Here is a 15,855-nt window from a genome sequence, read left to right as displayed (position 1 = left end):
TTTTAATCATGGCGTTTTCTGGACTCTGCTTCAATAGTATAGACCTGCTTAATAGTATAGATCAGCATGGTTCCTGATTCTGTAAGAGATGCATTGTTGTTCTTTTAAAAATTTTTCTGGACTTACTTGGTGGTCCAGTGGCTGAGACTTCACACTCCCAGTGCAGGGGACCCTGGGTTCAATCCCTGATCAGGGAACTGAATCCCACATGCACCAACTAAGAATTCATGTACCACAAGTAAAGATCCTATATGCTTCCACAAAGACTGGAGACCCCTTGTTCCACAGCTAAGACCTGGTGCAGCCAAATAAATAAATAAACAAATATTTAAAAATAAAAGTGTTTTTTCATCATTGAAATCAGGACACTAGGGTTCTGTTTTCTTGTCTGTTTTTTTTTTTTTTTAATGCACCAAGAATAATAATATCCTTTAGATTTTCAATAAAGTGTCCATTTCCTGACTTATGATTTTGGGAGGAGAGAATGTAGTCCTAGGGCTGGAATCCAGGCCTGATTCACCATCTCTTTGTTTTTAGAAGGGTAGTGAAACTGATTTCTGGAAGGTCTAGTGATAAATTGCCTATCCTCCGTTAAGCTCTCTCTGTGCATGCTCCATAATGGCCCCCATCTCTGTTGCCGTTTTGATGACTTTGATGATAAAGATCATTCATTTAGTGCACTGACTTCTTTACTTCACTGATCTGTTTGTTCTGCCCCAGCCATCTAGCTCCAGGGGCACATTCTGTACCTTGCCATTGAGCAATAGTGCCAGCTCTGTAATCCTAACTTCAAGTGTACCCTTCTTTGCCTACCGTCTCTTTTCATCCCAGCAGATTTGCTCTAGTTTCATCATTGCTATAATTTTGCTCCCCTGGGCCTGCCTGCTCATCATGTACCACTTATTATTATTGCTCAGCCCTAACCTCCTTGCCTACCTGAGATTCCATGGTCTATTGTAACACTCATTTCCTTGAAAATACCTTCAATTCATTTGCCAATCTTTTCTTCTGCCATAGTCACCTAACAAATTCTCAGCTCTTGTTGCTGGAGAAAAATTACTTAGCTGGGGTGACTGGTTTTACTTTGAATTCAAGATAAAATTCGGATACATAATCAGCATTGCCTAGTACTACCTTGTATCTCTAGAAAGTTTGCCTTCCACTCAATAACTGTTTTATGCTTTCACTTCTCTCCTTACTCTTCCATACCCTGCTTCTTTTAGCCCCTCATTTCCTGCAGCTGATAACTTCATCCTTTAATGAGAAAGTAAAAGCTATCAGAAGGAATTCTTATCACCCTAGCAACAGATTTATAAGCTGTCAACATCAGTACCCCTTTCTCCTTTTTCTTATGCAGCGGATGGAGTGTTTCTCTGATTTTCATCCATCTTTTCCTTGCCAACTAATTTTATTTTTGGCCATGTCATGCTAAATGATCTTAGTTCCTTGACCAAGGATCAAACCCATGCCTCCTGCAGTGAAAGTGCAGAGTCTTAACCACTGGACTGTCAGGGAAGTCCCCTTGCCAACCGAAACTGATAGACCTCCTTTTCTCTTAAGTCATTTGAACTTTGAGGGTGTTCTCCTCAAAGAGAGCTCACCTTTTTTCTTGCAATGCCATCTTCTTTGAGGTTTTTTACTACACTCTTCCTGTGTTTCTTCCTCATTTTTGGATGCTCCTTCCCAGTCTGCTTTGTGACTTCTTCACTATCTTATACATAAAGATGTAGTTCCTACCAAGATAACAGCTGATCTTTCAGGTTTCAAGCTTTAATGTCATTTCCTTAGAGGACTTTGAAGACCAGCCTAGTGTAGGTCATCAAGTTGTATGTTCTGATGACACATTGTACTTTTCTTTCATAACAGGTATTATACATGAACATAGATTATTTTGTGCGTAATTATTTGTTCAGTGTCTGTATCCTGTTCTGAATTGTCTGTGTTGCTCATCAGGTGTCCTCTATGCCTGGCACAGAGCTTGGCATGTAAGAGACATTCAGGAGATGTTTGTAGAATGAATGAATTATGTAAATGACTCAAAATGTTCAACAAATGTTAGTTCTCTTTTCCTTTCCCATCTCATATTTAGAGAAACATAGTTATCCCAGGGTTGTAGAGTCAGAAGACACTCTTTCTGTAGAAGAAAGGCCATTCTGTGATGTGATAGATATTGACATATGTTTAAATTATTTAAGCCATGCTCACAGACACCATTTATAGGCAATGAAAAGTATAGATCTGGATCTCAGTTAAGAAGTCAGAGTTAACAATCATAATATTTAATTTTTTACATCTGTTTTTAAAAATTGTTGTGCTCTGCTCCTATGTGTCTTAAAATGGAGCAAAGTGGGCTTCCAGGATCAAATACAAAACATATATTTCATTTGGTACAAATTAAAATTATTTAAACTCTGACCCAATTAGAAAGAACCAATATTAAGAGTTATAATAGAAATTGGAACACAAATATAATTATATTTTCTTTTTTTCCCCTACTTTTTGAAAATAAATCTTGAGCACAGATCTAAGACCTTTTCCAAAAAAAGCAGAAAAATATTCACTAACAGTAGTATTTCAAAGTCATGGGACATGAAAAGTTATAGGGGTTTTGGAATCTGCCAAAGTTAATTATAGTCTTACAGCTCTGGAGGAGACCCAAGAGAAGTCAGTTTCAAACAAAGGTCAGGATTAGTTAGAAAGTTTTATCACACTTAAGCTTGAGCTCAAACAAGGTTGCCCTAAATAGTGGAGGGCCAGTGAGCATCAAATTTCAAAATTGTCAGATATTTATAACTTTCAGATCTTGTAAAATTGTAGAACCCTTAAAAAAAAAGACTGTTGTCCTTGTGTGTTTTCAATAAGTGAGCTGATACTTATGTGTAAACGAATAAAGAAGGATGTGGTGACTTCTACTCAGAACTGTCTCTAAGAAGCCCCGGTGTTGAGAGAGAGAGGCTGTTCCCAGCTCAAGCACTGCAGTGCACAGTAGGGCAGCCCCCAGAATTGCAGACCAGATTGTATGCAGCACTGGGCATATTAATTTTACAGACTCACATTCATTCTAGTGGGGTAAACTCATGTTCATACTAGGATAATGCACAGTTTTCAGTTTCACTAGCAGAGAAGTAGGAGATCATTGATTCTAGAAGAGTAGCTGAGAGAACCCAGCTAGAGGACTGAGGGAGAGCTGCCCAAGAGAGTTTCCTGGTCCCACTCCAAGGATGCTGTGTGATACAGGACCACATGCTGTTATGCGACTCAAGAGAGTTGTGTTTAATGCTAGACTGGAGGCAATGAATTGCTAATATTAAAACCTTCCCCGCATTTGAAGAACTCTTGTCACTTTATTTTGTCACAGCCAGCCTCTTTAAATTTTCCGTATTTTCCTTAGATAAGAGCACCAAAGCAGTTTGTTTATATGTTTTTCTTCTCAACAGTGGAATGCAAGCAAATCAATACCTATTGGTCTTTGTGCAAAGCTCAGTAAAAGAATAGATTTTATTTTGCCACGATAGCGGAACAAAACTTAGACGTTGTGCCATTTGGAAGCTGGGGGAGGAAGACTACTGGCAAGATTATTGGTGAATTAAAGTAGATATGATGGTAATGCTGCTGGCCCAATACAAATCAGAAATCAGCTATTGGTAATAAAAAGAAACTGTTGCCGTCTGATTTAGGGTGGCTAATACATGAAGCATATGCCTCCATGTTTGTTTTTTTTCTTCCGTTTCCCAATTCTTGGGCTTTCAGGGATATATATGTAGATGTGAATAGAAATACTTTACAAGAAAGATAACTCTCCAGAACTGTTGATCGAAGATATGCTTTTCATGAATACCCTCAGATATGAATATGGTTGGGTTGAGTCAGCATAGATAAGTGAAAGAAAGTTCTTCTGTATTTGAGCCTTGTGGATATAATATTCCATCCTCCTTTTTACTCTGCTGTTTTATTGACTTACTAGATACTTCAACTAGAGATATATTTGCTTCTAGCAAGAGCTAGGGACTGGCACACAGGAAAGGCCTTAAGTACATAGTATGGCACTTCTACCTCTGAGGCCAGCAGGAGAAACAAGTGCATTGGGAGGAACAGAATTCAGTCCAAAGAGTATAATGGATATATTAGGTCATTAGCTATTAGGAGTCTAGCTAATATATGTAGTTGTACATATGGTTGTGGAAATACCTACTTGAAAACTTCCTAAATTATTTTACGATATAATATTTTGGAAAAAATCTCCACCTGGAAGTTTTGTGGAATCCATTGTTTATGCTTCAAGTAATCATATTAGAATCAATCCAGTGATAGTTGGTGTATTTTTCAAAATCTATTTAATTGGCAGTTGGTGTATTTTTGCCAAGAGTTTTTTATTAGAATATGTGCAGATTTCTGAAGAATTACAAATATGTAGATAATTTATCTTCATGTATTATTTTTAGTGAGTAGTATCTATTTTTAAAGAGATAGAAAAGCACAAATCCATATCTATATGTAGGTGAGGATAATTTGTAAGTCAAAGACCATAGCATTTATTTCTTCGGAAATAGTCTCGTCTCAAGAATCTCTCTTTCAAAAATGTGTAACATTTTGGTACAAAAGAAAGCAACTGTACGGTGGAACTAGATCACTTTTCAGTTTGTTGTAAGTGGGAGTACAAATGCTTTGCTAATAAAAACGTCATTTTGTGAGGAATCTTCTTCAAATAGCAACCAGCACTGATGTGACTTATTGTCTACTGAGATCGTTATTTCACAGAAACAGTGTTAAAAATTATCTGCAGAATCAAAAAAAAAAAATTATCTGCATAATCAGAGCGCTGCTGTGTGTAGCGCTGAGGACACCCTCGCCTGTCTTCCGGGTGAGAACAGCGGTGCTTGTTCCCAGGAGAGATGCTTATCTCTAGAGCTGAAAAGAGGGTAGTGAGGTGCTATTCTCCGAAGGACTGCTACTTCAAAGCACATTATCCGTGAGTTCAGCTGGAAATAACATTTATTATGATAAGGAAGGGCTTCCCTGGTGGCTTAGATGGTAAAGAATCTGCCTGCAGTGTAGGAGACCTGGGTCCGATCCCTGAATCAGGAAGATCCCCAGGAGAAGGGAATGGCCACCCACTCCAGTATTCTTGCCTGGAGAATCCCATGGACAGAGCAGCCTGGTGGGCTACAGTCCTAGGGTCACAAAAAGTTGGACTCGACTGAGTGACTAACACACACACACACACTTAGAAAACATAATGTCAAATTGTCAACAAAACTTTCTGCTTTTTACTGGTCTCCATGCTATCATAAAACACTTTTTAAACAAAAAATTTTGTGTTGGCTTGTTTTCTGTGATTCATGTGCCCAGAAATCTTTATATAAATGAATGCTTTCTCCTAATTGTGTATTATCTCCAATTTTTATGTTCACTTTAATGACTAAGATTTTATTATGGTTATGATGTACACCTGAGGTGTATTTCTTAGCCAAGTAATCTGTCATAAACAATGTAGTAATCTACTCTCTAAAATGTTAAATGATTTATCCTATATATGAAACACTTTGAGATAATTAAAACTTGTATTACATATGCTTGTATTATATTACATAGAAAATGTTCTGGTCACTACTCACCAGATATTTAAAAAACACAATAGCATCTTATTTCAAAATATGTATATAGTAACTTCCTCCTGTAAACATAAAACTACCATTGAGTTTATTTATTTGTTTTTTTATTTATTTTTATTTATTTTTTAAATTTTTATTTTTACTTTATTTTACTTTACAATACTGTATTGGTTTTGCCATATATTGACATGAATCCACCACGGTGTACATGCGATACCATTGAGTTTAATACCAGTTATTCTGTCTATAGAAAGTGCTCATGAGAATCACTATGTTGTACACTTGAAACTATTATCATAATGTAAATCATGTATACTTCAATTAAAATTTTAAAAAATTAGATCCAAAAAAGAAGGAGGTCATGCCTCTTAAGAACTTCAAAAAGTTCACTGGGTTATAATAATATTTGCTTATCTTATTGTGTTGAATTTAAAAGCTAATATTTGGAGGTGGGTTGCAGAGTCTGTAAAATGTCTGTGAGGGCAGGTGGCCTTGAACAGGGGTAACTAATTAGCTGAGCTTAAGCATCACTCGCCTCTCGGGGGGCACTCATTCAGCTGCCTGAAGCCCTGAGCGTGTCTCTTTCAGGGTTCTGGGGGCATGCTCTCTTCATACATGGTGGGGAACAGGGTTCCTCAGGATTGGGAACTTTGACTGAATAGGCAGCCCTGTAGACAGAACGAATGTGAATGTAGTTGCAGGAGAAAAGGACCAGAAACATAGACTATGAGCTTCCTTTGCTACTAGGTTTGGGTCTGATCTTACCAAAAAATGTGCATAAACAAAAGAAAGCTAATGCTGAACTTTTGCTCATAGCAGATAAAATGTTATGTTTTTTAGAACGCTGCAAGTGTAAACCAGTCAGAGCTACACAGAAGACCTATTTCCGAAACAATTATAACTACGGTAAGGATGACTCTGTAGTCGACTTCTGAACTGCTAGGTTCAGAAAGGGGTTTGTGTGTATGTGTGGGTTGATAGAACAACTTACGAGTAAGGCTTAAAAACAAACAAGGACAGCTTTTAAGAGCACAATCTCTCTGTTCTGAACAATTAAAATGTCTCATATGGGCACTCTTCTTAACAAATGCTTGATTTTGGGGATGCGTTTCAGGCAGCACGGCTGGCATCTTGGAACCATGCAGGGACACGCAGGCGGTTGAGAGGGGCTCTTCCCTCTCTGATAGGCCAGCAAGGATGTGGAGCTGCAGTGGGTCAGCAGTTGTGAGTCACTGGGGTGAACAGTCAGTGGGGTAAACAGCACTTCAATGCATAAGGAATGGTTAAAAGAGTCAAACTGGATTTTTTCAAATCTTCTATGTCATGGAAAACATTGACAGAGTTGGAAAGTAACACAGAGGTGGTTAGTATTCAATGAAATGTTGTATTCCTTGAAAAAGTATTCAAGGAAATGTTTTGTTATCTAGCCTGAACTAGACATGTGCTGTTCTGATAAGCAAAGTATTAACTGAAGAGCTACCAGTCTAAATGTAGCTGACAAATTTAACTGGAGGAGAGAAAGCTGTGTCTCTGTGCCAGATAACGTGTTAGGTGGCTTCCAAACACTGTCGTAGGTGGTTTTCTCAACTGCACCGTGAAATGGTCTATTATCCCTATTTTATCAGTGATTATTGAACCTAAGTTATCCTTCCGTTAATTACTCAGAATGTCCTCTTGGATACTGGAATGCTTCAGAGTCACAAATATCAATCACTGTTGTTATACTTAGAAGGGTCAATTAATAGAGTTTTCTAGTTGATAAAATGAGCAACAAATCAGTATTTGCTGTATTCTGTTGGCATTTTATTATGGTTCTTCCACTCTGGCATTTATGAGATTAATAAAGTTCATGTTACTGTCTCTGCTGAAGACCGTCAGTGCTGAGTAAACGAATAAACATGGCAATTAAATGCATTTATAAAGTGCCTTCATTACTAAAATGAAGGCTTTATGATTGAGTTTACTTTAGAGAATATAGCACACACACAACAGAATTGTTCCTCCTTTTCTATTATTTGGGAATTGGAAGGAGAGAAATGGATAAATCTCTGTCAGAGTAACCTTTGAAAATACTGTAGATTGAAAGATATCAAGTAAAAAATTCAGTGTAGTTAAATCTCTTTAAAATAAATATACCTAGTTCCTCAAATTTTTCTTCAGTGGATTCAATTTTTATTTTTTTTTACTAATTATCTTTAGAGGAATCTGTAGTTTCTCTTAGCCAATGGTAGACACACTTTCTAAGGTGGAAATGTAAGAAATCAGATGCCTGGCTGCTCATCTGAGGATGCTATCCTCTATAAATTGATGTGAAATATCACAAGGAAAGGAAACTTTTAATTTTTAGGAGATTAACTTTGTAAGATTGAAAAATGCTATATGAACTTTTAAGTTAATGGAGAGTTGTATTAAAGTCAAAAACATGAAAAATTTTATATTCAGAATTTTTGCTTAGTTTGTATTTGTTTTACTTATTATTAATTTTTATTTATCCAGTCAGTGCTGCAATGGTTAGTGTTACTATTTTTGTTAAAAGGTAAAATGGTTACTAATGGTTACAAGTCATAGGAAGAGAAAATCTTCCAACAAGATAGTGGAGTGAGTATTATAACAGAAAATAGGATATAGATCACAGGCAGTGGAAAAAAGATAACTTCTTTTTTATGGTTAAACAATAACTAGATTTCCCATAGTTTAAGAATTTTCACTTCTCTAAGTCTTACTCAGAGCTTCTTTGAGGAAGACAGGCACTGAAATTATAAAAGAGAAGGAAAACTCCTGAAAAGAAAATGTATTTTAAATTTTAAAATATGTTGATTTTTATCTTTCTTAAATATCTACATGTGTCTATTGAGAAAACAAAGTAGAGGTGGGAGCAAACTGATAATTCAGATGAGGCCTCTGCTTCGTTCAGATTAATTCAGGTAAAAGCTCTCGAGCTTTAACAAAATTACTTGCATAATAAAGTAAGTCTTGTAGAGAGGTATTTACCTTGGAGTGGGCACATGTGCTAAAAATTTCTAATGAAAATAGTAGACGCACGGTAAATAAATCATTAGTTTGAGAACGTTTGCACAGTTCACTAATCTCTAATAGTTGGTGAATGCTGTGAAGTACATTCACATTAGCCAGGACACACAAAAATGTGTGCTAGCTGGGGCTGTGAATCTATCATCTGGTTCTCCCAAATGACATTTCAAAAAGGGCAACCTTATCTTTTGTTAAAATAAGAATAGAATGCTCATGAAAAAAGACCCCTTCACTCAGAAATCACACCAAGCAGAGAGGCTGGGCAGTTACATTTTGTTTGCTATAAGCTCTCATACTTGAGACAACTAATTCTCTGAAGATTGAAATACCTGTGAAGCAAAATTGAGGTTTTGTTCTAACGTTTTTAGAATTAGTAGCTTAATTCTTATTGTATGTGTGTTGTACTGGTGGAATGTTATTGAATAAATTTCTGTATGGAATTGGGGCATTGATGGAGGGCAATGGTTTATTAGCTGGCTTTATATTTTCATGGATTACTTTTTCCTTTGTAGTCCAAAACCCCTAAAATATGTGGGAAGGAACTCAGATGAAAGTGGTTGGCAGATATGTGCCTAAGAGGCTTTTAAAAAGTACATTCATTTGGATATATTGTGTTTTCTTCTGTATAAAGTCCATGGATATTGAACTAGAGCAATGAGGCTGCCTGGGCAAAAGCTGTTGGCTTCTTACTAATTGACATTTTTTGCTTCTTCCTAGGCCTTTTCAAAATCTCCTTAGGAAAAAAAGTAAAAAGCTCATTTACCCGAAGTAGGAATCTAAAGAATTTGGCTCTTCCAAAGGAGAAAAATACAGAAAAGAAGCAGAACAGTACCTTCTAGATTCTGAGTCAAATGTTTTGAATTTGCAACTGAATTTATTCTTTTTAAAGCAGTTTTGTCTTTATTTTGAGAAGTCAAGCCCAGCCTTATGAGATAAACTGGCTGCCAGAATACCCACTGAGACAGTAGATTAATGCAATTGACGTGTTAGACTGTATTTCAGAGCACATGAGTGGGACAGTTTTTATTCAAGCAGAAAATGCAGTATACCTAAACGAGAGTATGAAAGATAGTCTGTACTGAAACAAAGGAGGAAAGGAGCTGATGTCTGAACAGTGAGCTAAGGTGAAAAGGGTGGAAAGAGTGCAGAACTAGCCTGAGAACATCGTAGAACAGGACAGCTTTATGACACTAAAGAAAACCCTAACTGGTTAGAAAATCTATTAATAGACCTGATGGAAAAAATGCCGACAGTGAAACAAAGCCTATTTAGGTGGTAGGTCTTTACATATAGTGAAACTAATATGGTTTAAATTCCTCTTGGCACAATTAAAACCTGACATACCTAAACAGTTCTCATCATGAAATACATGCACAAACGTATGCATATATACACACAAATATAAATGTACATGCGAATTTGCAGGGGATCAGGGATGGATATTAGGGGCAGGTGTGCTCTATAGCGTGTTACTCACTACTGTCTAAGGAGAAAATATCGGCTTGATTTTTTCTCTCCATTCATTGAACATCAAGTGGATATGAATTGACTAGAAAGAAGTCTTCTTGTCTCTTTTGAATGGGGCACCTATTGTGTATCATATTGCCATGTCAGCTTTACTGTCTTTTATCCAGTCATCCGGGCTAAAGTGAAAGAAATAAAGACCAAGTGCCATGACGTGACTGCAGCAGTGGAGGTGAAGGAGATTTTAAAGGCTTCTCTGGTAAACATTCCAAGGGAGACTGTGAACCTTTACACCAGCTCCGGCTGCCTGTGTCCTCCACTTAACGTTAACGAGGAATATCTCATCATGGGCTATGAAGATGAAGAGCGCTCCAGGTAATTCACTCTCTAAGGACTCAGAATAATTTCTATGCACATCCCATTCTTATTGCATTTCTTTATAGCTCTGACTCTGGAGGTTGTTCTCTGGGATCTGTCTACCTTCTGGGGAATTAAAGATCAGTTTTAGTTGGATCCTTCAATTCATGTATTAGATAGGAAAGTATATGTGGGAAATTTCTAGGTGTGCATTTTTCTCGGGAGAGGGATCATAACTTTGTTTGTTCTTAAACAGGTCCATGACTCCCAAGTAGTTGAGAATTACTGTTCTAAAACATGGCTGTCCCCTTCTAGTATAAACAGTATGTGTTTCTTGACAATGATTCCTTGTATTTTTCAGTAATATGTTTTAATTTTTCAAAAATGGCTGCTTCTTTAAAATACAGATTACTGTTGGTGGAAGGTTCTATTGCTGAGAAATGGAAGGATCGACTTGGTAAAAAAGTTAAGGTAAGCCTAAATTTTATTTTATTATTTATTTATTTATTTGTAAATTATTTATTTATTTATTTGGCTGCATTGGGTCTTAGTTGCCCCACAGCCTGTGGGATCTTAGTTGCTTGAGTAGGGATCAAACCTGCATTGGAAGGTGGATTCTTATCCACTGGGTCACCAGGGAAGTTCCAGCCTGAATTTTATATTGAAAGTGATACCCGGAAAATTAGAGTAGAAAGCCAGCCATTTGTCATTTAAACAAAATAACTTCCTTCAACTACATGAAAAATATTAAAACCTGATACATGTGTGTGTCTGTGTGTGTGTGTGTGTGTGTGTCTGTGTGTGTATTACAAACATTACAAAGTCAGGCTTTGGAATATAAAATATATATATATATATTTTTTAATTTCGAAACCCAACTTTGTCTGTAATGTCTGTTTCATTTAAGGAGCACATTCTATGTATGTGTGTCAGAGATCTAGCTACAGATACCTGACTTCTCACAGTGGGAAATCTAGCTGTAGTTAGACCAGCCTTGTTCCCGTGGCTTCATATTCTCAGTAGAGCTCCAGGCTTTTTCTAGCTTATTTTTAAATAAGCTAGAAGATATTGTCATTTTTAAAGATTTTGCTTCCATAATCAAGTTTAGCTGGAGGTCATAGTTTGGCTGCCCCACCTCTACGTCACACTTACATTTCAGGGGAAACGAAAAGGAGGTAAAAAGAGATTCCAAGCGTCCTACCCAACCACATATTACTTAGGACTGGGTCCATCCCTAGCTGCAAGAGAAGCTGGAAAATACAGGGTGTGGTTTTGTTTTTTTAGCTGGATATGTTGATTCCTTGAACAGCTGCAGTTCTGTGAGTCAGAGAAGATGGGAAGAATAAAGCATGAGTAGAAAACTGTGGATATTGTCCCAATGTATAGACACCAGTTCCTATGTACAAAGTGCAGCCACAGTCATCTGTATACAAGAGATCTGACCAAATTAGGTTCTTAGAGCAGTAATGTAGCTTTATTTTAAAACCAATGACTCTTAGATTCTGAAAGTGATGCATTAAAAAAAAATACAGTAAACCACCTTATTATAGAAAGTATCATTTCCTTTTACTAAGTAAATCTGTTTCAACAAAAGGAATGTGAGGGGCGTATTCAGAGGGACAAAGAATCAAGAAGGGTGTGTGTGCACGGGTGTGTGTGTGTGCATGCACACATGCAGGGGCAGGATGGAGAGGGGAGAGTAGGGATTGTACTAGACATAATACATCCTCTTCCTTCTGTGAGTTTGAAGGCTTGGGAAACATTTATGGGGTAAGTTAAACACCCCTGGGCAGTTTATCTTATACATCTGGCACTTGACACAGCAGACACATTTCAGTTTAAGTGACCTACAAAAATATAGAGGGCATTATTTTGCAGGGAGAAAATACCCTCTAATACGTTCTTTTATTCCCCTCAGTATTATGTCAAAAGTGTGATGTATTTCAAGTTTACTTATGAGAATTCTCTATTTGTGTCTCTTCAATTCGTTTGGTTTCTGTTAAAAAGTGCCTCTTCTTTAGTATGTGGGAATCTCTTAAACTGTCCTTTTAATTCCGTTTTCTGCTTGCTAATGCAGAGTAGGAATTTGTCCTAAATTCCTGTATGAGTTGGAAAAGCTTTCAGCATCACTGCTGCAAAGCATGTAACATGGCTTGCTGCTTCTCTTTTGGTACCAAAGCAATTATCATCATGTAAAGATACAGGACATCATGGCTTGTTGGTCCTGTTCCTTAGTTAGGCAAGCATTTTTTTTTCATGGCTTTCTACAGGGAGCTCTCAGTTATTATTGTAAAATCACTTACAGTTTCATCTGGTTGCTGATGGGAAGAAATAACTTGAGTAATTTTTAATTCTTACTGTGGTTTTCCAGTCAATTTTGAGGATGTAAAGAAGAGTTTGATGGAGGATATTTTTTTTTTTCAAATAAGAATTGTCCTTCTCAGCTGATTTTTTTTTTTTTTTTTTTTTTTTTGCTCTCTGGGATAGATCAAGAGCAATAAAAACTTTTTTTATGGTCTTGCCATGCAAAAAAAAATTTAACCTAAGTCTCTGTTATAAGATGTTGTTCAAATCAAGATATTTCACTTGCCTTGGGGAGTTGAAAATCTGACTTTTTTTTAAAATATGGAAACCCAATATGATTGTGAAGTAAAAATGTGCTAAACTGAAGAATTACTGAAAGTAATTGAAAATTGAGAATTTGTTATGTACTAAGAATTTTATTATAACTCTTATTCTTATTTACTACCTATAATATCCGTAATATTACTTCCTTTTAATTTATTATATTACATGTGAACATTATTGAAGTTGTCAATATGAAATATTAGTAAACTTGATTGTAGTTATTAAAACCATTTGTGATGTGATCCTTTATAAAACTTAGAATGAGGGCAGAAATTGGTTCTGTTTTGTTGTACTTGGTAGATGTAACTTAGAAAGATATTTTTAAAGTACCCTATCTTCTCTTCCCACTTTCATTTTTTTCACTGCTCAAATCACTTAGGTTTAAAAGGCTGTGCTCTTATGTGTCACAAGAGAAGAAAATTAAAAATAGCACTTTCTTCAAATTCTCTGAGGAAATCTTCTATTTGTTGATCACCCGTGAAGTATCAGACTTGTGTACGTTACCTCAGGAAATACCCACAGATATCAATGTTTATTTGTGTCACCATTTACTGACATGGAGATTTTAAGTTTAAAATTTGATATGAAACCATTACTGATATATTGTAGGTGGCCAGTTTTTCAGATTAAAGTATTACATTTACATAGCATCCATCTCATTGCTACCCCTGGGATATAGATTATACTTTTGGAAAAGTAGTAAAATGCTTTTGAGATCTGATTTTGCAGTCCTAGATGTTAGAATAATAGAAATGATGGCCCTGGTAATATGTGCTTGTGACTGTTCTGTGTTTTAAATTTAACAGCGCTGGGATATGAAGCTCCGTCATCTTGGACTGAATACAAGTGATTCTAGCCATAGTGATTCCACTCAGAGTCAGAAGCCTGGCAGGAACTCTAACTCCCGGCAAGTGCGCAACTAAATCCTGAAATGCAGAAAATCCTCAGTGGACTTCCTATTAAGACTTGCATTGCTGGACTAGCAAAGGAAAATTGCACTATTGCACGTCATAGTCTATTTTTTAGCCACAGAAATCAGGTGGTAACTGATATTACTTCTATTTTTTCTTTTGTTTTCTGCTTTTCTCCTTCCCTCGTTCCCTTTTTTGTGGTCTGAGTACAGATCCTTAAATATATTATATGTATTCTATTTCACTAATCATGGGAAAACTGTTCTTTGCAATAATAATAAATTAAACATGTTGATACCAGGGCCTCTTTGCTGGAGTAAATGTTAATTTGCTGTTCTGCACCCAGATTGGGAATGCAATATTGGATGCAAAGAGAGATTTCTGGTATACAGAGAAAGCTAGATAAGCTGTAAAGCATACTTTGCTGATCTAATTACAGCCTTATTTTTGCATGCCTTTTGGCATTCTCCTCACGCTTAGAAAGTTCTAAATGTTTATAAAGGTAAAATGACAGTTTGAAATCAAATGCCAACAGGCAGAGCAATCAAGCACCAGGAAGCATTTATGAGGAAACGACACATGAGATGAATTATTTGCAAGATTGGCAGGAAGCAAAATAAATAGCATTAGGAGCTGGGGATAGAGCATTTTGCCTGACTGAGAAGCACAACTGAAACCAGTAGCTGTTGGGGTGTTAACAGCAGCAGTTTTCTTTTGAGAATGCATTTGATTTGTTTATGAATATATTGATCAGCATTAGAGCAGTGGATTGTAACCAGACATCAAGTGTTATCAGCATAGCTCTGTTTAATTTACTTCCTTTTAGATGAACCCATTGGTGTCTTTTTTTTTCTTCTTTTAAAAGAAATCTCCCTTGCTGCATTTGACCAGGAAAAGAAAGCATATATGCATGTGCACCAGGCTGTTATTTTTAAGATATGTAGCTCTATAAAATGCTATAGTCAAAAGATGGTAAAATGTGCAAGATTCTGGGTGTGTGTATTAATGTGTGTGTGTCCCCATACACTCACACTCAAGCTGAACTGAATGACAGGCCTGTGCACTGGCCTGCACTTTATCATTTGGATTTGTGCTGTTTAATGTTCAGTAAAATATGCTTAATAAAAGGAATTATGGTTGTCAGGAGAGAGGTGATTCTGACTTTTGAAACAAATGCTCACTCTCATTACCCAAGGTGCAGTGGGATCCCGCAGGGACCATGGGGAACAAATGATGCTCTTACTTCTTCCTCCAGTAGGGTTCTTTGGAGCCTGTGCCCAATACCTGAAAGTCTCATTCTCTTAAATTTACATAGTTGATATTAATAGAACCAAATTTCTAAATTGTGGTGTGCTGGAAACACGAAGCAAATGGTTTTATTTCCTTCTATAAAGACAAACCTGCAAGAATGCAATTCATTTCTGAACAAGTTTCCTAAAATAGTAGATAACAATGCATCCACATTCTCTCTTTGGAAAGGAAGAGAACACCCTTGCCCTTCTGACTAACTCCCAAACCCCAACACTCTCCATGATCCCAGAAGGAGTTCTCACCTTTGCTACAGCAGGACCACCTAGTCTTTGAGCTGCCATATGGTTGCTTTGAGGTATTGTCACAACCTGTCTGTTGGGCTTTATTCTCAGATGGCTAAGACAGGTCATCTGTTTCCAGATGTGGATGTTGGAGCCCTAAAGGGGGAGTTTGGGTGTCATGGGGTGGTAGTGAAGTCCTGCAGAGGAAGTACTGCACCTCGGTGTTCATTCTGACTTCAACTTGAGCTTCAAGGACTGAGGACTGGGAAACAGTGCTTCTGCATTCTCCTGTTTGTCCCCTGCCTTTTTCATGTTACCGAT

At 36.9% G+C, this 15,855-nt stretch overlaps 1 protein-coding gene across 4 annotated transcripts in view; it reads left to right on the top strand.

Moving 5' to 3' along the window:
* The window catches only part of FRZB (frizzled-related protein), a 33,951-nt gene extending 18,801 nt beyond the window's left edge, over window positions 1-15,150 (top strand). For all 4 annotated transcript variants that reach the window (XM_005675889.3, XM_018065459.1, XM_005675886.3 and 1 more), the window contains exons 4-7: window positions 6,453-6,518; window positions 10,277-10,481; window positions 10,871-10,934; window positions 13,898-15,150. In XM_005675889.3, the coding sequence (XP_005675946.1) occupies window positions 6,453-6,518; window positions 10,277-10,481; window positions 10,871-10,934; window positions 13,898-14,014 (452 nt within the window). In that variant the 3' untranslated portion in view covers window positions 14,015-15,150. The remainder of the gene's footprint in view (window positions 1-6,452; window positions 6,519-10,276; window positions 10,482-10,870; window positions 10,935-13,897) is intronic.

This window comes from Capra hircus, chromosome 2 (genome assembly GCF_001704415.2).
Source record: "Capra hircus breed San Clemente chromosome 2, ASM170441v1, whole genome shotgun sequence".
Lineage (NCBI taxonomy): Eukaryota > Metazoa > Chordata > Mammalia > Artiodactyla > Bovidae > Capra > Capra hircus.
This window is presented reverse-complemented; position numbering and strand designations above follow the sequence as displayed.